The sequence below is a fragment of the Marmota flaviventris genome, chromosome 1, assembly GCF_047511675.1.
Source record: "Marmota flaviventris isolate mMarFla1 chromosome 1, mMarFla1.hap1, whole genome shotgun sequence".
Lineage (NCBI taxonomy): Eukaryota > Metazoa > Chordata > Mammalia > Rodentia > Sciuridae > Marmota > Marmota flaviventris.
Window position 1 is genome coordinate 157,963,639 of NC_092498.1, and position 24,397 is coordinate 157,988,035.

Sequence of the window (24,397 nt, forward strand, 5' to 3'; positions counted from 1 at the left end):
TTATTTCCAGATGTACATATTTCTATTTTAACTTGTTGGATGTTTTTCCTGATTACATAAGGAATATTTTTCCCATGAAGCGTTTTGAAAAATACCAAAAAAAGCACTTTATGAAAAATAAATAAAAAATAAAACCCCTGGTTACCCTGCTTCTCAAAACTCTTAACATTTTGATATATTTTTTCTAGTAGGTTTTTTTTTTTCTTTCTGTATTTGACAATAAGATCATTCCTCTCATGGGTTTATAGAACCCTTAGAACATTATTTCATGTTATTGCTTATTAAAAAAAAACACTGTTAGTAAACTTCTCATCACTGTTTTCTGTTAGTTTTTTTGTCACTATTTAAAAAAATACCTGAAATAGTCAAAAAGAGAAGATTATTTTGGCTCAGTTTTGGAGGTTCATGATCAATTGGCTTTATGGTTTTGGGCTTGTGGTGAGGTAGTACATCATGGTAGGAACATGTAGCAGAGCAAAACTACTCACTTCATGGCCAGGAGGCAAAAGGGAGAGGAAGAGGCCGGAATCCCATAATCACCTTCCAGTCTATGCACCCAGTTACCTAAAGACTTCATACGAGGCCACACTTCTTACAGGTTCTACTATCTCCTGATAGCCTAGGGACCAAACTTTAGTGCATGGGAATTTGGCTCTTTCAAGATCCAAACTATATAGCAAATGCCACTTTTAGTGGCTGTAATATTAAAAGTGAGATTTTTTTTTTCTTTTTGCTACCTGGCATTGAACCTCAAGGGGTACTCAACCACTGAGCCACATTCCCAGTCCTAATTTGTATTTGATTTAGAGATAGGATCTCACTGAGTGGCTTAGTGCCTCACTTTTGCTGAGGCTGGCTTTTAACTCGTAATCCTCTTGCTGTGTACCACCATGCCCGGTTTAAAAGTGAACTTTATGTCCTAGGGATATAGCTCAGTTGGTATTGAAAGTGAACTTTTTTTTAAAAGTGAACTTTATGAAAGCATTGTTTTTGTAGTCAAGAAATGGTTGAATATCCATTTTCATATGCTTCAACTTAATATTACAACAAGTGCTTCATCTGCCACGCGATTAGCGCTGGCTGCATGAAAGAAGGTTCGATTCATAAGGAATTGCTAGGGAGTTTTAAATTAAAGAGACAATGAGGCTGGAGATGTGGCTCAAGCTGTAGCGCGCTTGCCTGGCATGCGTGCGGCCTGGGTTCGATCCTCAGCACCACATACAAACAAAGATGTTGTGTCCACCGAGAACTAAAAAATAAATATTAAAAAAAAAATTCTCTCTCTCTCTCTCTCTCTCTCTCTCTCTCAAAAAAAAAAAAAAAAAGAATTAAATTAAAGAGACAAGACTCTCATTACCTTTAATACCAGCTCCTGGATGGCTTCTCCTAGCACCTGCCTCCAGCCATCTAATGTGGTGGCGAGGTTTACAGAAGAGACTAGCAAGAGAGAGAGAACATGCCAGGGAGTGGGCTTTTATTGGGGAACAAAAAATTCCAGGGAAAATCCCATCCAATGAAGGTTAAGGGGGGCAGCATCCCAAGATCAGGGGCGACGATTGGTCTTCAGGGCAGTGGCCAGGCACGCCTCTGCACAGACAAGCCCTCGGACCTGGAAAAGGGTAGGGAAGGCTCTAACACAGTTGTGTCTAAGCGCCTCTCACCCAGCCAGAGAGGTAACTCAAATCACATGCGAGGATGGCCTCTCACAGGTTCAATCACTATTTTTCTAATATTGAGTATTTAGATTGTTTCCAATTTGTAAATATGTATATAACATGATGGTAGATGCATTTCTATATGATCTTTGCCTGAGTTTCTAATTTTTTATTTACAGTCATTCCTAGAAGGAAAATTATTAGAACAGAGAATGTTGTCTTTCTTTATATGAGAGGATGCTTTTCTTTTTTCTTTTTTCCTTTTTCCTTTGCAATGCTAGGGATTGAACCAAGGGCCTTGTGCATACTATACCCCCATCTCAGAAGATGCTTACAAGTCTTTGTGATCCCTTTGTATTTGCCTGTTTAAAATCTAAGGTAACAATAATAATAATAAAAAAAGTAAAATCTAAGGTAACAAAAGCAAACTTCTTTCTTTTAAAAAATTACAATGTAATTTATTAATTGAATTTTCAGGACAAACCCCAAGCAATACACTGATACACTGTTAAAACATGCCACTACAACAGTATGAGTGTCAGTGATATGACTTTTTATTGAGGCTATTATAAAAAAGCAAGTCAGGGTCCTGGTTTTTCTTAATACTTTGATGGGTGCTTCTCAAGATGGACATAACCTGTGCTGTCTTTAGTCCCTTAAAGACAGACATTTACTATTGGTTTGTTTAGAAGATAAATCTAATTTTCCCATTTATTCAGTACATTGCTCACATATTACCTACTTTGCCTTGTGCTAGCCACTGTTTGGGCATATCCCAGTAACAGTGAATACTGTTTATTGAGCTTTACTGTGTTCTATGTATATAGTTCCAAGTGTTTTACACATTTGGTTTTAATTAATTAATTAATATAGCAGTACTAGGGATTGAACCCAGGGATACTCTACCGCTCCAGCCATATGTGTATTTGTGTGTGTATGTGTGTGTGTGTGTGAGTGTGTGTGTGTGTGTGTATATATATATATATATATATATATTTTTTTTTTTTTTTTTTTTTTTTTAACTTTATTTTCCAGGTCCAAAAGTTGCTTTGCATGTGCCCAGTAGATTTCCATGGAATCTTTCAACTAGATGAAAGACGAAGAGATGCAGTAATTGCATTGGGCATTTTTCTCGTTGAATCTGATCTTCAGGTAACTCTTTATTACTAAATTTTAAGTTTCTAGAGTGTAAAGGGTGTATAATGAGCATTTAAATTTGTATCTGCTTATATTTACTTAATGTAATATTAGAAGAATGCATTCCCACCTAATCAACATGGTTAAATGGGAGGGAGCAGCGGGAAACATGCAACTGGTGGGAGTTTGTCTTTTTCAGTTCTGGGGATTGAATATTAAACCTGGGGTGCTCTATCGCTGAGCTACACTCCCAACCCTTTTAATTTTATTTTGAGATAGAGTCTCACTAAAGTTGCCTCAAACTTGGGAATATTTTATTTGTTGTTTTATTTTTATCACTATCGCTTTTTAAATTGTAAATTCAATCATGCTGTTAGGAAAATAAAGATGTTAGATTTATCTAAGAAATGAGCTTGCATGTCCTAGAAATTTCACTCCAATAAGCACTAATATTTTTTGACAAAGTATTTATACATTTGAAAAAAATAAACATTTTATTGGCATTTATTTTATCCACAGGGAACCTGGTAGTTCAGCTTTTAATAATTAAATAGGTTGCCTGACCAAGGTCACATGAAAAACCAAAATGAGATGCATAAACTGCATTTATTATTTTTCTTCTGTATATTTATTAACATGAAAAGAAAGAAAATCATTTCTACTTTTCTATTTGCCTAGTCCTATTTAAATATAAAAAGAATATAGAGGGCAGAAAATATTTTTAAGAATACAAGAAACTACTGTCATCTAAATGTTTATATTGGTTGAAAATATCCTTGTCAAACACATTACTTGTTAGATTTATCTATAAGTCCCCATGATGTTGTACTCGTATTGGACTTTTTAAGATGACCAGCAAGAGAGGAGTACAAATTACCTTTGGTGTATTTCTGGTTCTGAGTGAGGATTGGGAGGGTTCTAGATGGCATATGACATTGTCCTTTGGATCATATAATTTGCTTACGCTTCTAGGGAAAGTCCATTGGTTTCATGGATACTAGGAAAGGAATCCAGAATGCTTTGTCTGACTCCTGAGAATACCCTAGGAACCAGCTATATCTTGGTTCACCTGATATTTATATTCCTTACCCTCCTTACATGATGGGCTGAGCATTGGCCTCCTTGTGTCTAGTCCATGGGCTAACCTGGCAGCAACTGTGACTCAATGTAGTGGAGGTGATTTTACTCACTACATGCTACTAAAGCCATCACAGTTTATTTAGGGAAGAGCCAACCAGGGCCACTTCTGCCACAAGGAGCCAAGTAGTGCAGGCCCCTTGGAGCTTTGGGTACTCTCTAGGATCCTACACAGCTGTATTTTATCAGTTAGGAGAAATTGTTTTGTTTTTTATTAAAGAAAAAATTCTATCTGTTGGTTATTGTAGTATAACAAACTCCCCAAACTTAGTGGGTTAATACTATCATTTTGTTTGTTGTTTCTTTTTGTTTGTTGCTTATGAATTTGCAATCTAGACAGACCTTAGAAGAGTCACTGTTTACTCTGTTGGGTGTCAGAAGGGGAGGATCAAAAGCTGGTAATGGTATTATGTGAAAGCTTATTCATGCACGTACCTGGGGGTTGATCCTAGGTCTTTTGGCCAGGACACCTCTGTATACATGGCCTCTCCATGTGGCATGGGCCTTGTCACAACATCATATCTGTATTACAGTCCCAGTATCCTGAGAAAGAACCAGGTAAGTTGCCTTGTCATTTCTAGTCTCTGAAGTCAGAGTTACATTTATGCTAGTTTCTATATATACTAAAAGAAATAACTAAGGTGGCCAGTTTTCAAGGGGAAGTGAATTAGATTCCACCTTTGAGTGGGAACTTGGAGCTGTTTTTAAAACCATCACATTTTTTAAAAAATATATTACGAGCATCAAATCTCCTTCTCTAGAGCATGCTTACCAATAACCGCCCCCCCCAAAAAAAAACAATGATGGAAGATTATGAAGCTGTATATTATTGGCTCATTTGGTTGAGGAAAGTAATTTTTTCATTGGGTTAATGAAAACTTGAGAGGAATAAGAAGAAAAATGAAGCAGAAGAGCTTTTAAAAGGAGGCAAAGAGAACAAGGGACATGAACAACAAAAAGCAAATTGAGAAACTTGTGATTGTAAATTTCTCTGTAGTCCCAAAGATCTTATCCTAGGGCTTGTAGATGAGTTTTGGGTGATCTGAAACCATCTCACTGAAGGTGACTTTGTGTACACATACATATCTCTGGAGAAGCCCTCATAGTGGTGTACCACCACCCAGAGAAGACCCAAGCAGCCTGGACACTCAGCTGCAAAGGGCAGGTTTGAGCACTTCTTTTAGGCCCTCACAGTATAGGCTTATATAACATTCTCTGGACTTTGCTATGTGGAAACAAAGTGTGTGATGCCATGTGAGCTTTTGTACTTGATTTATATTATCCCTGGAGAATCTTTGAGATGCTTGGGATGTGGATATGCTTTGCTTTGAGCTTAATCTATGTGAAAGAGGCTACCAGTCATTTATTAAATACAACTTTTTTTTTTTTTTTTTTTTTTTAAGCACAAAGACTGTGTGGTTCCTTATCTTCTTCGACTTCTCAAAGGACTTCCAAAAGTTTATTGGGTAGAAGAAAGCACATCTCGGAAAGGCAGAGGTAAATTTGTGTAACGTTTTCCCTGAATACAAGGGAAAATATGTTCAGCTTCTTTAGGGATCATATGTTTATTTATACTAACATACCAGTTAGGATACTTCTGATTGATCTCACTCCTGGCTGTGGAACAACTAATTGCCTGCAGCATTGTGGGCCGAGCTTACTCACCATTGTCCAGTGTGATGTGCAAAGGAAGGAGAAGGCAGGTGGCCTGGCAGCTTTCCATTGTGCTCTTTGGAGAGTAAGAACTTGTCATTAGTTGGAATTGGGTCACCTGCTCATCCTCAAACCTTAGTCTAAACTCTTAGATTAATATACTCACTTCTGAAGGGAGGTTTTTCCACATTGCACTGAAGCTCTTCCAAAAGGGTGAGTTGAATGATGCAGACTCAGCTACAATATTCATTATAATTAGTTTTATCGTTTTGTTGCTGTTGTTAAGCTTCAGTTAAATTTTGTACCTTTAGAAATGGAATAATGTGTTTCTGTTTAGTATGTATTTTATTTTAATATTCTTTTAGGGGCCAAAGTGAAAGTAATAGTCTTTGCCTTTCCTCCTATCTACTGCCCTCTTTCCCTTTCTCTCTCCTTACTATCTTTCTTCTGTCCCTTCCCAAATATTCATATAGGTTCACTCTGTGCCATGCTTGGTACTAAGTACCAGTAACATTGATGTTCTTGCGTTGTTATTTCCCAAGGCTCCAAATTCTGCTTGGAAGGCCTCCAGCATTTTAAGGTTCATAATGTGTAAGACTGAAGTTTCTTTGAAATCTGCCTCTGTGAGGCCTGATATAGCACCTTTGGATAACAGCTGGAGTTAGTATCTGCAGTTCTCAAAATGTCACCCCAGATCAGAAGCATCAGCATCACCTGGAACTTGTCAGAAATACACACTCCCAGTCCCTACTTTAGATCTCTACTGAACCAGAACTTTCTGGGGGTGGCATGTAGGCCGTTTTAACAAGTCCCCAACACACACTCAAGTTTGAAAACCATCCAGAACTATATCTTAAAATTCCAAGTATAACAATCTTCTGCCATGTATTATGAATATATCTATAAAACAGTGGGTACTTATATATCCTGATTCAGTATTAAAATTGACTACGGGGCTGGGGTTGTAGCTCAGTGGTGGAGCACTTGCCCGGCATATGTGAGGCACTGGGTTCGATCCTTGGCACCATATAAAAATATATATAAGTAACAGTATTGTGTCCATCTACAAGTAAAAAAAAAATTGACTATATATTTCATCATGATTGAACCAACTGGCATTGTTTCTAACATTTGAAAGTATTTCTTGGTAAAAGGACTGCATAGGTCTTTTAGGCAGAGCACTCCCTCCAGTGCTGAGGGTTCCTAAGAACCTTCCTGGTAGAAGGTTTAGTGGTGGAAGGACTTAAAAGCTTAGGAAGTAGAGATGGGGGTGTCACCTAGTTGTGGAGTTTATACTTAGCATGCAGGAGACCTTGTTTTCAATTCTCAGAACCAAAAACAAACAAAAAAGCTTTTGTGGAAAAGAGTAAATCTTTTATGGTACTGGGGATTTAAAGTAGGGTTTCTGCTTACTTGGCAAGCACTCTACCACCAAGTTGCATTCCTAGCTCTAGAGCAAATCTTTGGAAGCTCTTATTAAGATTTTTCCTATTTGTCAAAACATAGAAAATGTAATCAACATTTCATTCGGGTTAATGTAATATTAATATGTGCTTGATAGTTTTTTTGTACCATCTCATACATGAAGACTGATTTCTCACTTTTATTTAGGAAGGGAATAAAATATGAAATCTCACAGTTCCAGTAGGCTCTATAATCTCAAACTGTAAATTAACTCAGGAAACATTAAGTTTACTAAACCAAAGTATTTTGCTTAAAGAAAGAGGTATTTCTTAGCAAATCCTTAGGCCCATATCTGTTCTGATTGAGGGCAGCTGATATAAGTGGTATCTTGGCAAGTCATGTGAAAAGGAACATACTAAATTGGATGGCCAGCAGGTGTGGCCCAGTGTCTTATTTCTAATGATCTGATTCCTGTCTTCATATCTTTCAGGTGCACTCCCAGTTGCAGAGAGCTTTAGCTTTTGCCTGGTTACTTTGCTCTCTGATGTGGCTTATAGGGACCCTTCACTTAGGGATGAGGTAAGCATGTGATAACTTGTTCATTGCTATTAGATCAAAAAGAGTTCCAAAGTGATGGGAGGTGGGGTGGCAATTGAAGTGTGATTGGTTTCCTTTCGTATGATTAATAACAGACCTAAAAAATATTTCATGATTGCTTTTAGTATTTTTCAGCTTGTTTTGTTTTGAAAGATCTGGTGAGTCTTACAATATTCAGCATTCCTCAAAACACTGTGAAGTAGGCAGAAAAAGGCAGAGGTAGCTCATTTCCCTTCTTCTAGGTTAGGGATTGAAGTCATTCATAGAGTGAATTTTCTATGTAGTTTTTACTTCTCAGTGCCCAGACTTTTTTTTAGTTCTTGTTAATTTTATTGGAAATGTTAATAGCATGTATTTCAAATTTCCTTTTTTAGGGGGTGCTAGGATTCTAAGGAGGTGTTCTAACCCCCAGCCCTTTCCCTCCCTCCTTTATAAATAAAGAATGTTGGGGCTGGGGTTGTGGCTCAGCGGTAGAGTGCTCGCCTTGCACATGCAAGTCTCGAGGTTCAATCCTTAGCACCACATTTTAAAAAAATAAATAAATAAAATAAAGTTATTGTGTACAACTATAAAAAAAATTAAAAAAAGAATATCACCTTAATTTAAACTTTTTTCTTAACTAAATTTTTCATAAAATTTCATAAAGTTGGTTTTTGTAGGTTACCATTGTTAGGTTCTGCCAAGGAGTGCCTAGTTGCCTTCCTACATGCTAAATGTTCCAAACTAGTGATGTTTTTTCAGTTCTAATTTAGGTTCTTCATTTATTTTTAGGTTTAGGGTCTATTAATAACATTTATCAAAATAAAAAGGTCAACATTGCAGCTAACAAAATGACTTTAATATGTGAAATGGGCAAAAGTACAGGTTGTATCTTCCTTAAGTATACGTGAAACAAATGAATTTTTGTGTAGACTTGTGTCTTATCCCCAACAAATCTCCTTATGTACATCCAGATATTCCAAAATCTGAAAATGTCTGACATCCAGAACACTTACGGTCCCAAGCATTTTGATAAGGGGTACTCAATCTCTATTGATTTTTTTTAGACCTTTACAGGTTATTCAGCATTATTTAATATTAGGAAAATAAAGGAAATTTGGGTTATCAACAAGTCATGGAAGACCAGTTTAATTTTCGTTTTCTAAGACTCATAGTTGAGAAAAATAAGGTAGATGCTGTCTAGTTGAACTTCATGAAAACATTGGTCAAGAACCTCTCTTGACATTCTGGACCAATTATATGGCCTAAGTGCCAGATTCATATGATTTTCACATCTACCTAAAGGACTTCCCCAGAGGATGATTGCGATATTGGCCTGGCAGGAACTTCCAACGGCCTGCCTCCAACCATTGGAGGAAAATGAGCCAGTATTTTTTTTTTTTAGATGAACCTTTATTTTATTCATTTATTTATATATATTACTGAGAATCGAATCCAGTGCCTCACATGTGATGCAAGCACTCTACCACTGAGCCACAACCTCAGCCCGGAAAATGAGCCAGTATTTTGAGTGAAGATCTAAAAAGCAAGTTGATTTCAGTTGTAGAGGCACAAAGCTGGGAAATGAAGACTAGTCCAATAAGCTAACATTAATACTGTGTACTTTTGTGGGGATAAATTTAAAAATTAAAAATAACTGCAGAAGTAGAGGTTTCATAGCTGTAGAGTAGTACGTTTGAAAAGGATTTAAGCATTTTATTTATCTGTAAGGTCTTTGAGCCAGCACCATGAAGTGGCTACTAAAAAGCTAATGGTTTGTTCATGTGTTTAACTTGTTGATTACTCTGGGTGAGTTCCTGCATTCCTGGAATATTAATATATTTTATTCTGAGCACTACACTTTCAGACAGATGTGACAAGTTGGACTGTAGTAGCAACGTAAGCAGACAATTAGTGTCATAAATAACTTTTAATCAGAAGGAATAAGATAGGAAAGAATGAGGGCTATTTAGCTATGAAAAGAGATTATATGGACACTAATCACCTATTTAGTGAATATAAAGAAAGGAGTAGCTCTAAGGGCTGCTAGGTACAAGCCCCAGGAGGACTTCATGACACATTGTTAAAAGGATTTCTGTACTTGCCTAGAGAATCAGGGTTTCTGACTCTGAAGTCACCATATGACAATAGTGGAGGGTTAAGTCAAGATGATACATACCTAAAGCTCCTTTAAATTTTGATTTAATTTTGTGCTGCTTATTTGATTTTTTAATAAATTGTTCCCTTGACTGTTACAGATTTTAGAGGCACTTTTGCAGGTTTTACATGTCCTTTTGGGAATGTGCCAGGCCTTGGAGCTTCAAGAAAAAGGTATGATTATAGATCTAAATGCTTTTTTCTTTTTTTTTATCTTCATCTTCATCTTTGCCTTGCATTGTTTTTTTCTAGTCTTTGCTTTTCTTTTCTGTTTTTTCCTATTCTTTGTTTTTCTTCTCTGTTTTTTGGTACCTAATATGCAGCCTGATGTATTTATGTATTAGGTTACATTTGTTGTGGGTTAATATACTGAGAGGCACATGGAGTCATGAGCACAGTTCTGTACACAAATGCTGGTTAGCCTTGGACAAGAAAGCCTCTGAACTTGAATTCTTTCACCTCTAATATTTGGATAGTTTATTTAGTTGACTTTCAAAGATCGTTTTTTCCTTAGTGTAAATAAGGCTACCAATATGATCCTAAGGAGATATGAATATATTAATTAAATTTAAGGTACCTACCTGAAAATATGACCTAAGTATATTATTGATTTGAATGTATCATGAATATATCAAGACCTTCCAAGAGATTAGCTGTAATGGAAACATAGTCTGAAGTTGTTAATGATGGGTTGGAAATATCACTGGTTAGCCCTTGGGGTTGACCCTAATACTATGGCTCTTTCTGAACCTTCACATTTGTTAGGTGGGTTGTGAAATATTACAAGTTGGTACAGCATGGCTCTCTCACAGATAGCTATCTCATCATAACACTGTCACTTGGTCTTCTAGAATACCTTTGCAAGTATGCAATCCCATGCCTGATTGGAATCTCTCGAGCGTTTGGGCGTTACAGCAACACAGAAGAGTCTCTCCTCTCGAAGCTCTTTCCCAAAGTCCTTCCTCATTCCCTGCGAGTCCCAGAAGAGCTGGAAGGTGTCCGAAGGCGTTCTTTCAATGACTTCCGCTCCATCCTCCCCAGCAATCTGCTGACGGTCTGTCAGGAGGGCACCCTAAAAAGGAAAACCAGTAGTGTTTCCAGCATCTCTCAGGTGGGGCTGGTCTCCTGGGAGAAGAGCAGGGGAGAAGGATCTCATTCAATGCTCATGTAAAGAAAATATCCCTTGTCTGTAGTTCAAGGAAACTTAAAGAAACATGAAAGGTTCTCACTAGAATTATCTTTAATGCAGAGGCTTGCCTTATCCTTTTTAAGATTTGTAAGTTACTTCACACCTGGGAAGAATTTGTTTCATAGTGGGTGTCAAACTATTCTGAGTGGGAGTTTGTTGGTGAAGAAGTATATAGTTGAAGACTGGAAGTGTGGCTCAGTGATAGAGTGCTTGCCTAGCATGTCTAAAGCCCTGGTTTAGTCCCCCAGCACCAAGAAAAAGTAGTACATAATTGACTAATGGAGAAAAGATAGGAAAAATTCAACTCAGTAATCAAGTATAAATATATGACTATATACAAAGACTTTGGCGATACAGTATGTAGTAGAGAATGCTATAACTACAATGGGCTTCAGGGAGGAGGTGAGGCTTGAACGAGGACTTCAAGTACAGACATTGAGCTGGCAGAGCGAACCTTGCCTAGACTAACCGGTCTGAAGTCTCACTGGCCTTTTCTGATCTGTAATTTAATTCTGGTTGTGTTTCAGGTCAGCCCGGAACGTGGCATGCCCCCTCCAAGCTCCCCTGGAGGATCTGCCTTTCACTATTTTGAAGGTGAGCTTCACCTCTCTGCCAGGAATATTGACTTCTTAGTATTTAGGCTCACAGTGACTTCTTGTGATGTTAACTCTAACAGTGTTGGCATCACAAGAGATCACTGTGAGTCTGTTCTATTGTCATGGATACAGAGTAGAAAGCTTTTAAAAAGCATTTATTTTCTGTTTTCAGATATTTTAAATAGGAAAGTATAGAGAATTATTACAGAACCCCAAATGACTGCCATCAGAATATAGATGATGTTGAAGAATGTAGTAATACTACTTTATGGAGCTTTGCTGCTCAAAATACTTTCATATGATTTATTAAACTTGATTCATGTGAATACCCTTGTGCCATACCAGACAGACACATGTTAAAATTATGTTCACTTTACCCTTGTGGGGAGTCAAGTGATAGGAAATGGAGAAACCAGAATTCCATGCCACATAATATTGTCTTTTCTAGTTTTGATTGATTCTGGTTGCTAAAAGAGCACATCTCAAGGCCATCTTGAGAGATACAAGGGGAATTTTTTAAAAAGAGAGTGTCTATGGGCTGGGGTAGTGGCTCAAGTGGTAGAGAACTCGCCTAGCATGTGCGAGGCACTGGGTTCAATCTCAGCACCACATAAAAATAAAATAAAGATATCGTATCCACTTAAAACTAAAAAATAAGTAAAAAAAAAAAAAAAAGAGGAGAGTTAGTGTCTAAATTCCAATAAATGTGGGCAGCTTTTTGTGCAGTATCTCTTGGATGTGTAAGAGTATAACATGTTTCATGGTTTTGTTTTGTTTTGTTTATTGTTTTGTGTATAACTAGGGACTGAACCCAGGAGTGATCTATCTCAGAGTTATATCGTCAACTCTTTTTAAATTTGATTTTGAGACAAAGTCTTACTAAGTTGCCCAGGCTAGTCTGGAACTTGGAGTCCTCTTGTCTCAGTCTCCCTGAGCAGATGGATTGACAGGCAGGTGCCACTGAACCTGGCTAATGTGTTACATTTTATGTATATGTTAGAACTAAAGGCCAAGTTCACTCACCTTCCAAAGAGATCCACTTGTCTAGGTGTAGAATATATCCTCCAGGCCCTAAAACCCTTGCTATCCCCAGGTCTTTGGGGCTTCTAAGGACAGCCATGATGTAAAACCTTCTCTTTCCCTGGTAAACATCTCTGTCTACCTTTTTTGGCAATGGATTCTCCCCATAGTGGTGCATTATAGTTTTATATATTCATTTAAGTGGCCGGATGGAGGCACACTCAGGTACTACTGATTGTGCAAGCTCTAATGTTCCTTTAGCAGATCTACTACCTACTGTGCTGGCAAGCTGTGAGCAAAGGGATGATATATACCTTTTAAGTGCACCTCACTGTAAGAGAAGCAGCAGTGCATACGTACTTCTTTATTCTGTGTTTGTTCATATACTTCTAGTTACATTTGGATTCTTCTTACAGTAGGTCCCTACCCTTTCTAGGCCTTCTTCCTCAGTCCTGTATGAATACTTTTTAAGAATTATTATTATTTTAAAATTTCTTTCTTCTTTTAAAAAATTTGTTGTTTTTGGTACTGGTGATTGAATCCAGGGGCTTTATTTTTTATTATTATTTTTCTTTAACCACTGAGCTATATCCCCAGCCTTTTTTATTTTTCACTAAGTTGCTAAGACTAGTTTTAAACTTGTGATTCTCCTGTCTCAGCCTTCCAAGTTTCTGAGATTACAGGTATAAGCTATTGTGCCCATCTTTTTGAAATTTTTATTGGTGCATTATAGTTTTATATACAGTTGGATTTATTGTTACATATTCATAGATACACACAATAAAACAATGTAATTCCGTAATTTTCCTTCCTCAGTACCTTCACTCTCTTTTCTCTCCTTCCTCTCCTCTCTCCCTCCCCTCCCCTTGGTCCCCTTTTTCTAATCTACTGTTCTCCCCTTAAGTTCCATTTGTCCTGCAAATGACATAATTTCATTCTTCTTTATAGCTGAATAAGATTCCATTATGTTTGTATGTATGTGTGTGTATATAGATATCTCACATTTTCTTTATTCATTCATCCATGGATGGGTAAGTAGGCTGGTTCCCTAATTTGACTATTGTGAATTCTGCTGCTATAAATATGGGTATGCATGTATCACTATAATATGCTGACTTTAATTCTGTAGGATAAACACTAAAGAGTGGTATAACTGGGTCATATTTTGGTTTCATTCCTAGTCTTTGAGAAACCTCCATACTGATTTCCATAGTGGTTATATTAATTCATAATCCCACAAATAGTGTATAAGTGTTTCTTTTTTGCTACATCCTCTCTAGCATTTATTATTATTTGTATTGTTTATGGCTGCCATTCTAATTGAAGTGAAATGAAATATCTGATTGTTTCCTTTGCTGTTCAGAAACTTTTTAATTTGAGGCCATTTCATTTATTAATTCTTGGTATTATTCCCCAAACTTTAGGGGTTCTATTGAAACAGGTGTTGCTTGTACCCATATGTTGAAGTATTAACTACCTTACATTATCTTCTAGCAGTTACAAAGTTTCTAGTCCAATTCTTAGTTCTTTGATCATTTTGAGTTGACTTTTATTTAGGGTAAGAAATGGGGATCTAGTTTCATTCTTCTACATATGAATATACAGTTTATCTATATGTGTTTGTCTCTGTGTCTTTTGTTTTATTGGTCTATGTGTCTGTTTTTATGTCAGTACCATGCAGTTTTTGTTAATATAGCTCCGAAGTATAATTTGAAGTCATCTAAATGTTATGGTGTCTCCAGCATTGTTTTTATATGTTTTTCTTTTTTTGCTTAGAATTGCTTTGGCTATTCCAAGTCTTCTATTCTTCTATATGAATTTTAGAACTGTTTTTTTTTTTTTCCTCTACAAAGAATGTCATTGGTATTTTGATGGGGATTGCAGTGATTCTGTAGATTGTTTTTGGTAATGTGGCCATTTTAACATCTTCAGTTTCCTTCTTCACCGTTCTGTAATTTTTATTGTAGAAGTCTTTCACCTCCTTGATTAGATTTATTCCAAGATCTTACTTTTTTTTTCCACAGAAAATTCATCATTGATGTACAGGAAAGCTATTGATTTTTGATTAGGTATTCTGCTATATTGTTGAGTTTGTTTGTAAATTCTATTAGTCTTCTGGTAAACCTTTTTGAATCTTCCAAGTATAGGATCATATCATCTGCAAACAGTGACAATTTGGCTTCTTTCTTTCCTATTTATATTCCTTTTATTTCCTTTTCTTGACTAATTGCTCTGAGGTAAAATTTGAAGTACTGTGTTGAATAGGATTGATGAGAGTGGACATCCTTGTCTCATTCCTGATTTTCAAGAAATTCTTCCAGTTTTCCCCCATTGAGCATGACGTTGGCTTTGGGTTTGTCATATATTACCTTTATGATGTAGAGGTTAAGTTCCTTCTATCCGTGGTTTCATCATCAAAAAACTTCCCAGAAATCCAGAGGATCGTTACGGATTATTCTGAAAACCTATACTCTATTAAATGAGAAAACCTAGAAGAATAGTTAAATTTCTAGATACATATGGACTCCTCAAATTGAACCAAGAGATATAGAAAACCTAAACAGGCTAATAACAAGTGAATGAGATTGAAGCAGTAATAAAAGTCTTCCAATAAAAAAAAAGCTCAGGACCAGATAGATTTTCAACCAAATTCTACTAGACCTTTAAAGAAGAGCTAATACCAATTCTCCTCAAAATATTACGTTAAGTAGAAAGGAGGGAATACTCCCATATTCATTATATGATGCCAGATACTAAAGCCAGTTAAGGAGACATTCAGGAAAAAAAACTACAGACCACATAAAAGTAAAAATCCTTAATAAAATATTAGCAAATAATATTCAGCAACATATTAAGAGGATTATACATCATGAGCAAGTTGGTTTCATTCCAAAGATGGCAGGATGGTTCATCATCTACAAATCTAATGTAATTTACCACACAAATAGGATTAAGGACAAAAAACATAGTCATCTCACTAGATGCAGAGAAAAGCTTTGACAAAATTCAGTACCACTCATGAGAAGAATTATTACTACTAAGTTTTTTGGGGGAGGGTACTGGGGTTTGAATCCAGGGGTATTTAAACACGAAGCCATATACCCAGCCCTTTTTATTTTTTATTCTGAGACCGGGTCTTGCTAAATTGCTTAGGGTCTTACTAAGTTGCTGAGGTTGTCCATGAACTTGAATTCCTCCTGTTTCAGCCTTCCATGTCACTGGGATTATAGGCATGGGCCACCATGACAGGCAAATATTATTTTTTAAAAGCATGAATCTGATCATTTACTTTCTATCTGAACTTTCAGTGATACTTCCTCACATAAATCCCAGATCTTTGGTCCTTGGTTCTTCCAATTCCCATACTAGCTCAGCCACTTAGCACTTTGTCCTCATCTCATGGTGACTGTTTGAGATGAGGGATCACATTCTTCCTCTTCTTCTTAAAGTAACTGTTCTCTCTTGCTTTTTTTCTCATTTGTTTACCAGTTCTTATGTTGGCCCTTCAGAAGTACTGTTACAGTGTCCTTCTGTTCTAAGTTATTGTTTTGTATCCATTGGCAGTGCATCACCAGTGTTGTACTATGTTATGCCCCAACTTTGACACAATTAGGGCTAACTTCAACTCTTTGCTTTTTCTGAGCACTAGTACTTGAGAAAGTCATACAGTTTATTATTGGTTCTTTATAGATTGATATTGTTGGTCACTATTTGCTATGAAAATATTATAGGCTTATTTATTTTCTAATGATAATTTTCTACTAATGTGTTTTTTTTAATATTTTTTGAGTTTTAGATGGACACAGTGTTTTATTTATTCATTTTTATGTGGTGCTAAGAATTGAACCCAGTGCCTCACACACTCTTCCACTGAGCTAAAACCCCAGCCTCTACTAATATGTTTTTAAAAATTAGTTGGACACAATGCCTTTATTTTATTCATTTACTTATATGTGGTACTGAGAATTGAACCCATGAATCCTCATATTTGCCAGGCAAGCACTTTACCACCCTCTCCTACTAAAGCACAACCCCACCCTCTCCTACTAAAGTGGTTTTTTTTTTTTTTTTTTTTTTTTTTTGGTACTGGGGATTGAACTCAAGGGTACTCAACCACTGAGCCACATCCCCAGACCTATTTTGTATTTTATTTAGAGACAGGGTCTCACTGAGTTGTTAAGCTCCTTGCCATTGCTGAGGCTGGTTTTGAACTCACGATCCTCCTGTCTCAGCCTCCCAAGCCCCTGGGATTACAGGTGTGCGCCTCTGCAACTGGTGCTAATGTGTTTTAATAATGGATTTTCAAATAATTATTTGCTTTTGGATTCATATTTATTAGTGCCAGATGACTAAATGACTTTATTTTTGTTTTGACTTTTTTCCTTTCATTTTTTATTGTTGTGAAATATACATAAAATTGCCATCTTTACCATTTTTAAGTATACAGTTCAGTGGTATTAAATTTATTCTTAATATTGTGTAGCCATCAACCAACCCTCCATCTATCTTCAGAAATCTTTTCATCTTGTAAAACTGCAACTCTGTACCTATTAAACAATAATGCCCCATTTTCTCCTCACAGCTTTTGGCAGCCACCATTGTACTGTCTCTAGGATGTTGACTGTGCTAAGTACCTCACAGGAGTGGGCTCATACAATAATGTCTTCTTAAAATTTTTTTATTTTTAGTTGTAGATGGACACAATACCTTTATTTTCTTTCTTTCTTTTTTTTAATATTTAGATATTTTTTAGTTGCCAATAGATCTTTTATTTTATTTATTTATTTATATGCAGTGTTGAGGATCAAACACAGGGCCTCACATGTGCCAGGCAAGTGCTCTACCACTGAGCCACAACTCCAGTCCTTATTTATTTATTTTTATGTGGTGCTGAGGATCAAACCCAGTACCTCACATGTGCTAGGCAAGTGCTGTATCACCAAGCTACAACTCCAGCCCCAGTATTTGTCTTTTTGTGATTGGCTTACTTTACTTGATTGTTCTGGTTTTGAAACTTCTAGTAGCGTGCATTTTTGTACTATTTGGTAATAAAACATTTTTTTTTAATGGTGACATGTTGAAAGCATTCCATTTTTTTTTTTAAGAGAGAGAATTTTTTAATATTTATCTTTTAGTTTTCGGTGGACACAACATCTTTGTTTGTATGTAGTGCTGAGGATCGAACCCAGGCCGCACGCATGCCAGGCGAGCGTGCTACCGCTTAAGCCACGTCCCCAGCCCATAAAACATTTTTGATGCTCTGTGAACTTCAAACTTTTAACATTGCTGAATGTTTAAAAAAGCATCACTCTCTGGATGTTGTGGCACACACCTGTAATCCCAGCTACTCGGGAGAATTGTAAGATCAAGGCCAATCTGTACAATTTAGTGAGACTTATCTCAAAATAAAATAATTTAAAAAAATTTTTTTTAGTTGTCAGCGGAGCTTTATTTTATTTATTTATATGTGACACTAAGAATCAAACTTATGCCTCACACATGCTAGGCAAGTACTCTACCACTGAGCCACAACCCAGCCCCTCAAAATAATTTTTAAAAGAGCTGGGGTGTGGGATTGGGGATTTAGCTCAGTGGCAGAGCACTTGCCTAGCGCACGCAAGGCCCTAAGTTTGATCCCTGGCCCTGGGAGAAAAAAAGGGGGCTGGATGTGTCAGGTGCAATGGCACACACCTGTAATCCCAGCAGTTCAGAAGGCTGAGGCAGGACAATCATGAGTTCAAAGCCATCCTCAGCACCTTAGTGAGGCCCTAAGCAATTTAGTGAGACCCTGTCTCTAAATTTAAAAAAAAAAAAAAATTTTAAATGCTATGGATGTGACTCAGTGGTTAAGCCTCCCTGCGTTCAATCTTGGTATTAAAAAAAAAAAAAAAGGATGGGTGTAGCTCATTGGTGGAACTCTTACCTAGCATATATGAGACCCTGGGTTCAATTCCCACAACCAGAAAATTAAAAAAGGTATCAATCTTTTTCTCTCCTTCCCATACATGAATTTACATTTTCTGGGTTGAAAGTATTAAGACACCATCATATCTGAGCCTTTGACCTGAAATAGTCACGTGAGAGGTGTAGCGCTCCAAGGATTTACAATCCAGCCTTTACTTGTTAATTTAAAAAGGTGGGGGGCTGGGGCTGTAGCTAAGTGGCAGAGTACTTGCCTAGTATATGTGAGGCACTGGGTGTGATCCTTAGCACCACATTAAAAATAAATAAATAAAAGCATTCTGTCCAACTACAACTACAAAAAAAAAAAAAAAAAAAAAAGGCAGAGATCTGTGTGTGATAGCACATGCCCATAATCTCAGCTCCTCAGACCCTGAGGCAGATGCATCATTAAGTTCAAGGACAGCCAGCAACTTAGCAAGACCCTGTTTCAAAATAAAAAATTAAAAAAAAATAAGAGGGAGCTAGAGTTGTAGTTCAGTGGTAGAGTGCTTGCCTAAGCATGTGTGAGGCACTGGGTTTGATTCTCAGCATCACATATAAATAAAATAAAGGTACATTGAAAACTAAAAACATATTTAAAAACAAAATAAGAGGGCTGGGGGATGTAGCCAGTGGTAGAGCACCTCTGAGTTCAATACCACAAGAAAAAAATAAAATAAAAACAAGCAAGGAATTGGAGTATAAACAAAGTCAAATCTATGTTTTTGTTGGTTGTTAGGAGAATCTGCTTGAGGAAGTATCCTGGTCATCTGTGCCCATGGGTAACTTCTCCCCACCCTGCCTTTTTTTCTTGCCAGCCTCCTGCCTGCCCGATGGGACTGCTCTGGAGCCCGAGTACTACTTCTCCACCATCAGCTCCAGTTTCTCAGTCTCTCCTCTGTTCAATGGCATCACCTATAAAGAGTTCAATATTCCCCTAGAAATGCTTCGGGAACTTTTAAACTTGGTAAGCAAAGCACTGATGGATTAAAAACAAAAAAAAAAAAACTGATCATGGGGATATCAGTGAAATTGCCAGGGATGGAAGCCTGTTTTTCTTTTCTTTCTTGTTTTTTTTTTTTTTCAGTATTAGGTATTGAACCCAGAGGCACTTTACCACCAACCTTTTTTATTTTTATTTCTTTTTTTTTTTTTAAGAGAGAGAGAGAATTTTTTTTAATATTTATTTTTTAGTTTTCGGCGGAAACAACATCTTTGTATATGGTGCTGAGGATGGAACCCGGGCTGCACGCATGCCAGGCGAGCGCGCTACCGCTTGAGCCACATCCCCAGCCCTATTTTCTTTTTTTTATTTGTTCTAATTAGTTATACATGACAGTAGAATGCATTTGGACATATTGTGTGCAAATGAAGCACAACTTCTCATTCCTCTGGCTGTACATGGTGCAGAGTCTCACCAGTAGTGTAATCATACATGTATATAAGGTAATAATCTTTCTCATTCTATTGTCCTTCCCATCCCCACAGCCCCACTACTCCTCTCACTCCCCTCACCCTTTTTATTATAAGACGGGGTCTCGCTAAATTGCTGAGGCTGGCCTCAAACTTGTGATCCCCTTGCCTTCGTTTCCCCAGTTGCTGGGATTATAGATTATAGACATAGACTACCACACCCTGGAAGCCTATCTTTTTTTAGGGGAAAACTTTGAGTACAGATTACATCTGGTCCCAAGTACTCACCTGAAGTTCTTGGGAGCAGATGTATTTCGGGTTTAGGATTTTTTCGGGGTTTTAGAATTGTACATATAGTAATGAGATGTTTTGTGGATGGGACCCAAGTCTGAGCACAAATGTCATATGTGTTTCATAAATACCTTATACACACAATCTGAAGATAATTTTATACAATTTTGTGGGAGTTTTTTTTTTTTGGGGGGGGGGTGGTTGGGGGAGATGAGGTCTTGCTGTATTGCCCAGGATGGCCTTGAATTCCTAGGCTGAAGTAATCTTGTCTCAGCCTCCCAAGTTGCAGAGACAAAGTGCATGCCACTGAGCCTGGCTTATATAGTGTTGGGTTTTTTTGGTACCAGGGATTGAATTCAAGGGCACTCGACCACTGAACCACATCCCCAGCCGTATTTTGTATTTTATTTAGAGACAGGGTCTCACTGAGTTGCTTAGCGCCTCACCGTCTGGATTTGAACTCACAATCCTACTGTGTCAGCCTCCCAAACTGCTGAGATTACAAGTGTGCACCGCCATGCCTGGCTTATATAGTGTTTTTATAATTTTATGTGACTCAATACATGAAGGTAGGTGTGGAATATTCCACTTGTTGCAACAAGTTAGTGCTAAAAATGTTTCAGATTTGACACATTTCAGATTTTCACAATAGGGATGCTCAACCTGTACTAGTATTTCCAAGTACAATTTAGAAGTTGTGAATTTGCAGATTAAAGAAAGAAGGAGTGGGAGCTGGAGTTGTGGTTCAGTAGTAGAGCGCTTGCTTAGTACAGGTAAGGCACTGGGTTCGATCCCTGGCATCACATTAAAAAAAAAAAAAGTATTGTGTCCATCTACAGCTAAAAATATTAAAAAAAAGAAGGAAGAAGGGTGGCATATAAAAAATCATTGTGTATAATTTAATCCTTTCAGCAAGCATGTAGAGGCAATAGCAGCCCCATTTAGAAGTAAAGAAATCATTGTCAAGTACATCAAGGATAGTCAGGCCAAGGGCAGGCTAGGCTTAGTCCAAGGATTCACATTCCACTAATTCAGTGCTTTTTGCATTGTACCTGACTCTACAGGTACAGTTTTGAAAACAAATCTGTGGCCAGATCTAGGGGCCCTGAAGTTCTTACTGTAGAACTGTGTGGTTCAAGATAGATTTGAGTGGGTAGGAATGAGACCATTATTGATGAGAGATTCCAAAGATCAAATATTCTATTTTGAAAACTAGGAAATGAAAACACTGGAAAGCATGGAACATGCACTAGAGAGAGCAGCCATGTGATATGTGGAGGTGAATAGAAATCACTTGGAGAATAGATTTATTTAGGTTGAAAATGAAAGAAGATATTAAAACATAGGTGACAGGGCTGGGAGTACAGTTCAGTGGTAGAGTGTAAGCCCTACATTTGATCTCCAATACTGTTTAAAAAAAAAAACAAACCCTAGGGGGTAATTAAAAAGGATGGAGCCATAATGAATTGCTAAATGGCTTAGTATGGATTTTGTTTTGTTTATTTTGTTTGTGATACCAGGGATTGAACCCAGGGGGCACACTATAACTAACCTACATCCCCAGCACTTTTTATTTTTTATTTCAAGACAGGGTCTTGCCAAGTTTCTGAGACTGGCCTTGAACTCCAGATCCCCCCACCTCCACCTCCCAAGATGCTAGGATTGCAGGCATGAACCACTGCACAGGCCCCTAGAATATTTTTGAAATTTCTCTCCAGAAGGAATTTTCTTAAACTGCTTCTCAGTGTGGATGTTCCAGACAAAATGGTGGTCCAGGTGGCCATAGCCTTCACAGATGGCTCTTCTAGTACCATGTCAGAAATCCTTATTTAAGCCTAAATATTGCATATACTTTCTGGAGGGAATTTTTTTTCAAGATTTTTAATTTTCTAAGTTTAGGTTTTCTTTTAATATTTATTGTTTTTTAGTTTTTTAGGTGGACTCAATATCTTTATTTTATTTTTATATGGTGCTGAGAATCGAACCCAGTGCCTCACTCATGCTAGGCGAGCATGCTACCACTTGAGCCACATCCCCAGCCCCTAAGTTTTCTTTTGGGCAATTTTTATTTATTCTATTGTGTTATCATTATTTATATATTTTGGAAATGACCTTCATCAAGTATTACAGTTCAAGGGGGGAGCAATTTATCAAATGATTCTGTAGCTGACTGAATAATCTGTTCCTTTACTAAATTCCATTTAGAGAACAGATGAAAATAATTGCTTCTATTAGAAACTTAGCTGGATGTGGTGTTATGTACCTGTGATTCCAACTACTCCAGAGTCTGAAGCAACCAGAAGTTCAAGATAAGCCTGGCCAACATAGCAAAACACAATCCTATCTTTAAAAAAAAAAAAAAATGCAAATGCATGCCTTGCTTTGAGGTCTAGGGATGTAGATTAGTGGCAGAGCACTTGGTTAGCATGTGTGTGGGTCTCTGTACCAACAACAACAACAAACATTGAATTTAAAATATGTTAAAAAAAGATAAATTTAAAATATGTTAAAAAAAAGATAAATAAATGGAATTTAAAACAGGTGGTCCTGTTTAAATACTTGAGAATCTTTAGAAGAGCCAGTGCACCAAGATCTAGAGAGAAAGGGGAGCCCTCAGTGTCTGAGGACTGGCTGTGAGTGTGTTCTAGTTGTCTGAGAGGGGATTGTTGGAGGATATCACACAAATATACTTGTTAACTCCTGATGGATGAAATGTCAAATGTCAGATGAATAGAATCTGGACACTTTCACATCCTGGAGATGGAAATAAAATGGCAAATTTAAGGAAATTGGTTCTTTTCCTTTTTTTTTTTTTTTTTTTTTTTAATTTTCTTTTTAGTTGTGTATGGACACAGTGTCTTTATTTATTTTTATGTGATGCTGAAGATCAAACCCAGTGCCTCACATGGGCTAGGCAAGCAGTCTACCACTGAGATACACACCCAGCCCCTCTTTTCTTTTGTTTTTAATGTCATTCCTATCTAGGGTAAGAAAAGAAGTCCCAAGTGATGCCACAAACAGGGGATTTTGTGCATATTGTTTGACTTACAGCCATAATTTATATGTTGTTAGCTTGTTATTTTCATCATATTTTTCACCACATGAATTCATTATGGTTCTTTAGGTTTGTTTGTTTTGTTTTTATGCCAGGGGTCAAACTCAGGGCCTTGGGAATGCTAAGCACACCCTCTACCACTGAAATACATCCCCAGCCTTGTTATGGGTTCTTTTTGAACCTCATTTGCACTTTGGTAGAAAGAGCTAATGTTCCTATCTCTTTATTCCGTCAATTGCTTCATGAGGTTTTGTCTCCCTGACAGGTGAAGAAAATTGTTGAGGAGCCTGTTCTCAAATCCTTAGATGCGGTTGTAGCCAGTGTGATAGAGGTAGGTCCCTTCTGAGGGCATTACTACAAAATTGGCCTAATTTTAAACATCTACAGGGAGAAAGCGGATGATTCATGTGGGGGCTGGGGTAAAAGGGATTAGCAGTGAGTTTTTAGCTTAATTTAACCGTAGTTCCATGTAATAGCAACACACCTGCCACCTGAGCACCTGCTCTGTACCTGGTTTTAAATATATCACCTCACAGTGCCTCTGACAAGTAGTCATTTTTTCTGTTTCACAACTGGAAGGTAAAGGTTCATGGGGGCTAACCAATGTGCTCACATAGTATACTGTGGGAGTTGGGAATCCAGCTTGTGTCTATGACTTTTATCTTCCTTTCTCCTTTTGTGCTTCCATAGCTTCTCCAAGTTGAGAGCTGCACTTTATAGGCACAGTAGGCCCTGACTTTTATGTTAAGGGGTGTGTATCTGGGAAACTATGGCTCATAGCTTTATAAAATCATTTCTGGGAGATCTCAAAAACTCAGGGAACATTTGAGTCAGGGCCCTTTTGACTGTGAGTATCTAGAGAGGTTGCTGTTTTCTAGGCTGATTATTGTCATATGGGTATGCCAAATACAGATTCTTATTTAAGCCTAATGTGCTTTCTCTCTCCTGATTCTGAGACACATAGGGTGTGATGCTGCTGGAGCTCAGGTTTGAAGTGGGGAAGAACTTCTAGGAACCAAATCTTAAGTTTGTAATATGATACTTCCTACCTTGCCTGCAGCGCTTTGCAGGTTGTTGTCCTACCCACAAACTTGGACTGAATTTACAGTCTTAAGAGGCCTCTTGGTTTCTCTTGTCAGGGAATAGTCATGTGTGACTGAGGGAAGACTAG

General features: G+C 37.4%; 1 protein-coding gene across 3 annotated transcripts in view; it reads left to right on the top strand.

Moving 5' to 3' along the window:
• Pi4ka (phosphatidylinositol 4-kinase alpha) overlaps window positions 1-24,397 on the top strand; it is a 128,242-nt gene that overhangs the window by 15,606 nt on the left and 88,239 nt on the right. For all 3 annotated transcript variants that reach the window (XR_011708920.1, XM_027924347.2, XM_027924346.2), the window contains exons 2-9: window positions 2,691-2,807; window positions 5,333-5,426; window positions 7,477-7,565; window positions 9,821-9,893; window positions 10,571-10,830; window positions 11,436-11,502; window positions 19,286-19,434; window positions 23,492-23,557. Coding sequence is in view for 2 of the 3 variants with exons in the window: in XM_027924347.2 (XP_027780148.1) it covers window positions 2,691-2,807; window positions 5,333-5,426; window positions 7,477-7,565; window positions 9,821-9,893; window positions 10,571-10,830; window positions 11,436-11,502; window positions 19,286-19,434; window positions 23,492-23,557 (915 nt within the window). In the remaining variant the exon portion in view is untranslated. The remainder of the gene's footprint in view (window positions 1-2,690; window positions 2,808-5,332; window positions 5,427-7,476; window positions 7,566-9,820; window positions 9,894-10,570; window positions 10,831-11,435; window positions 11,503-19,285; window positions 19,435-23,491; window positions 23,558-24,397) is intronic.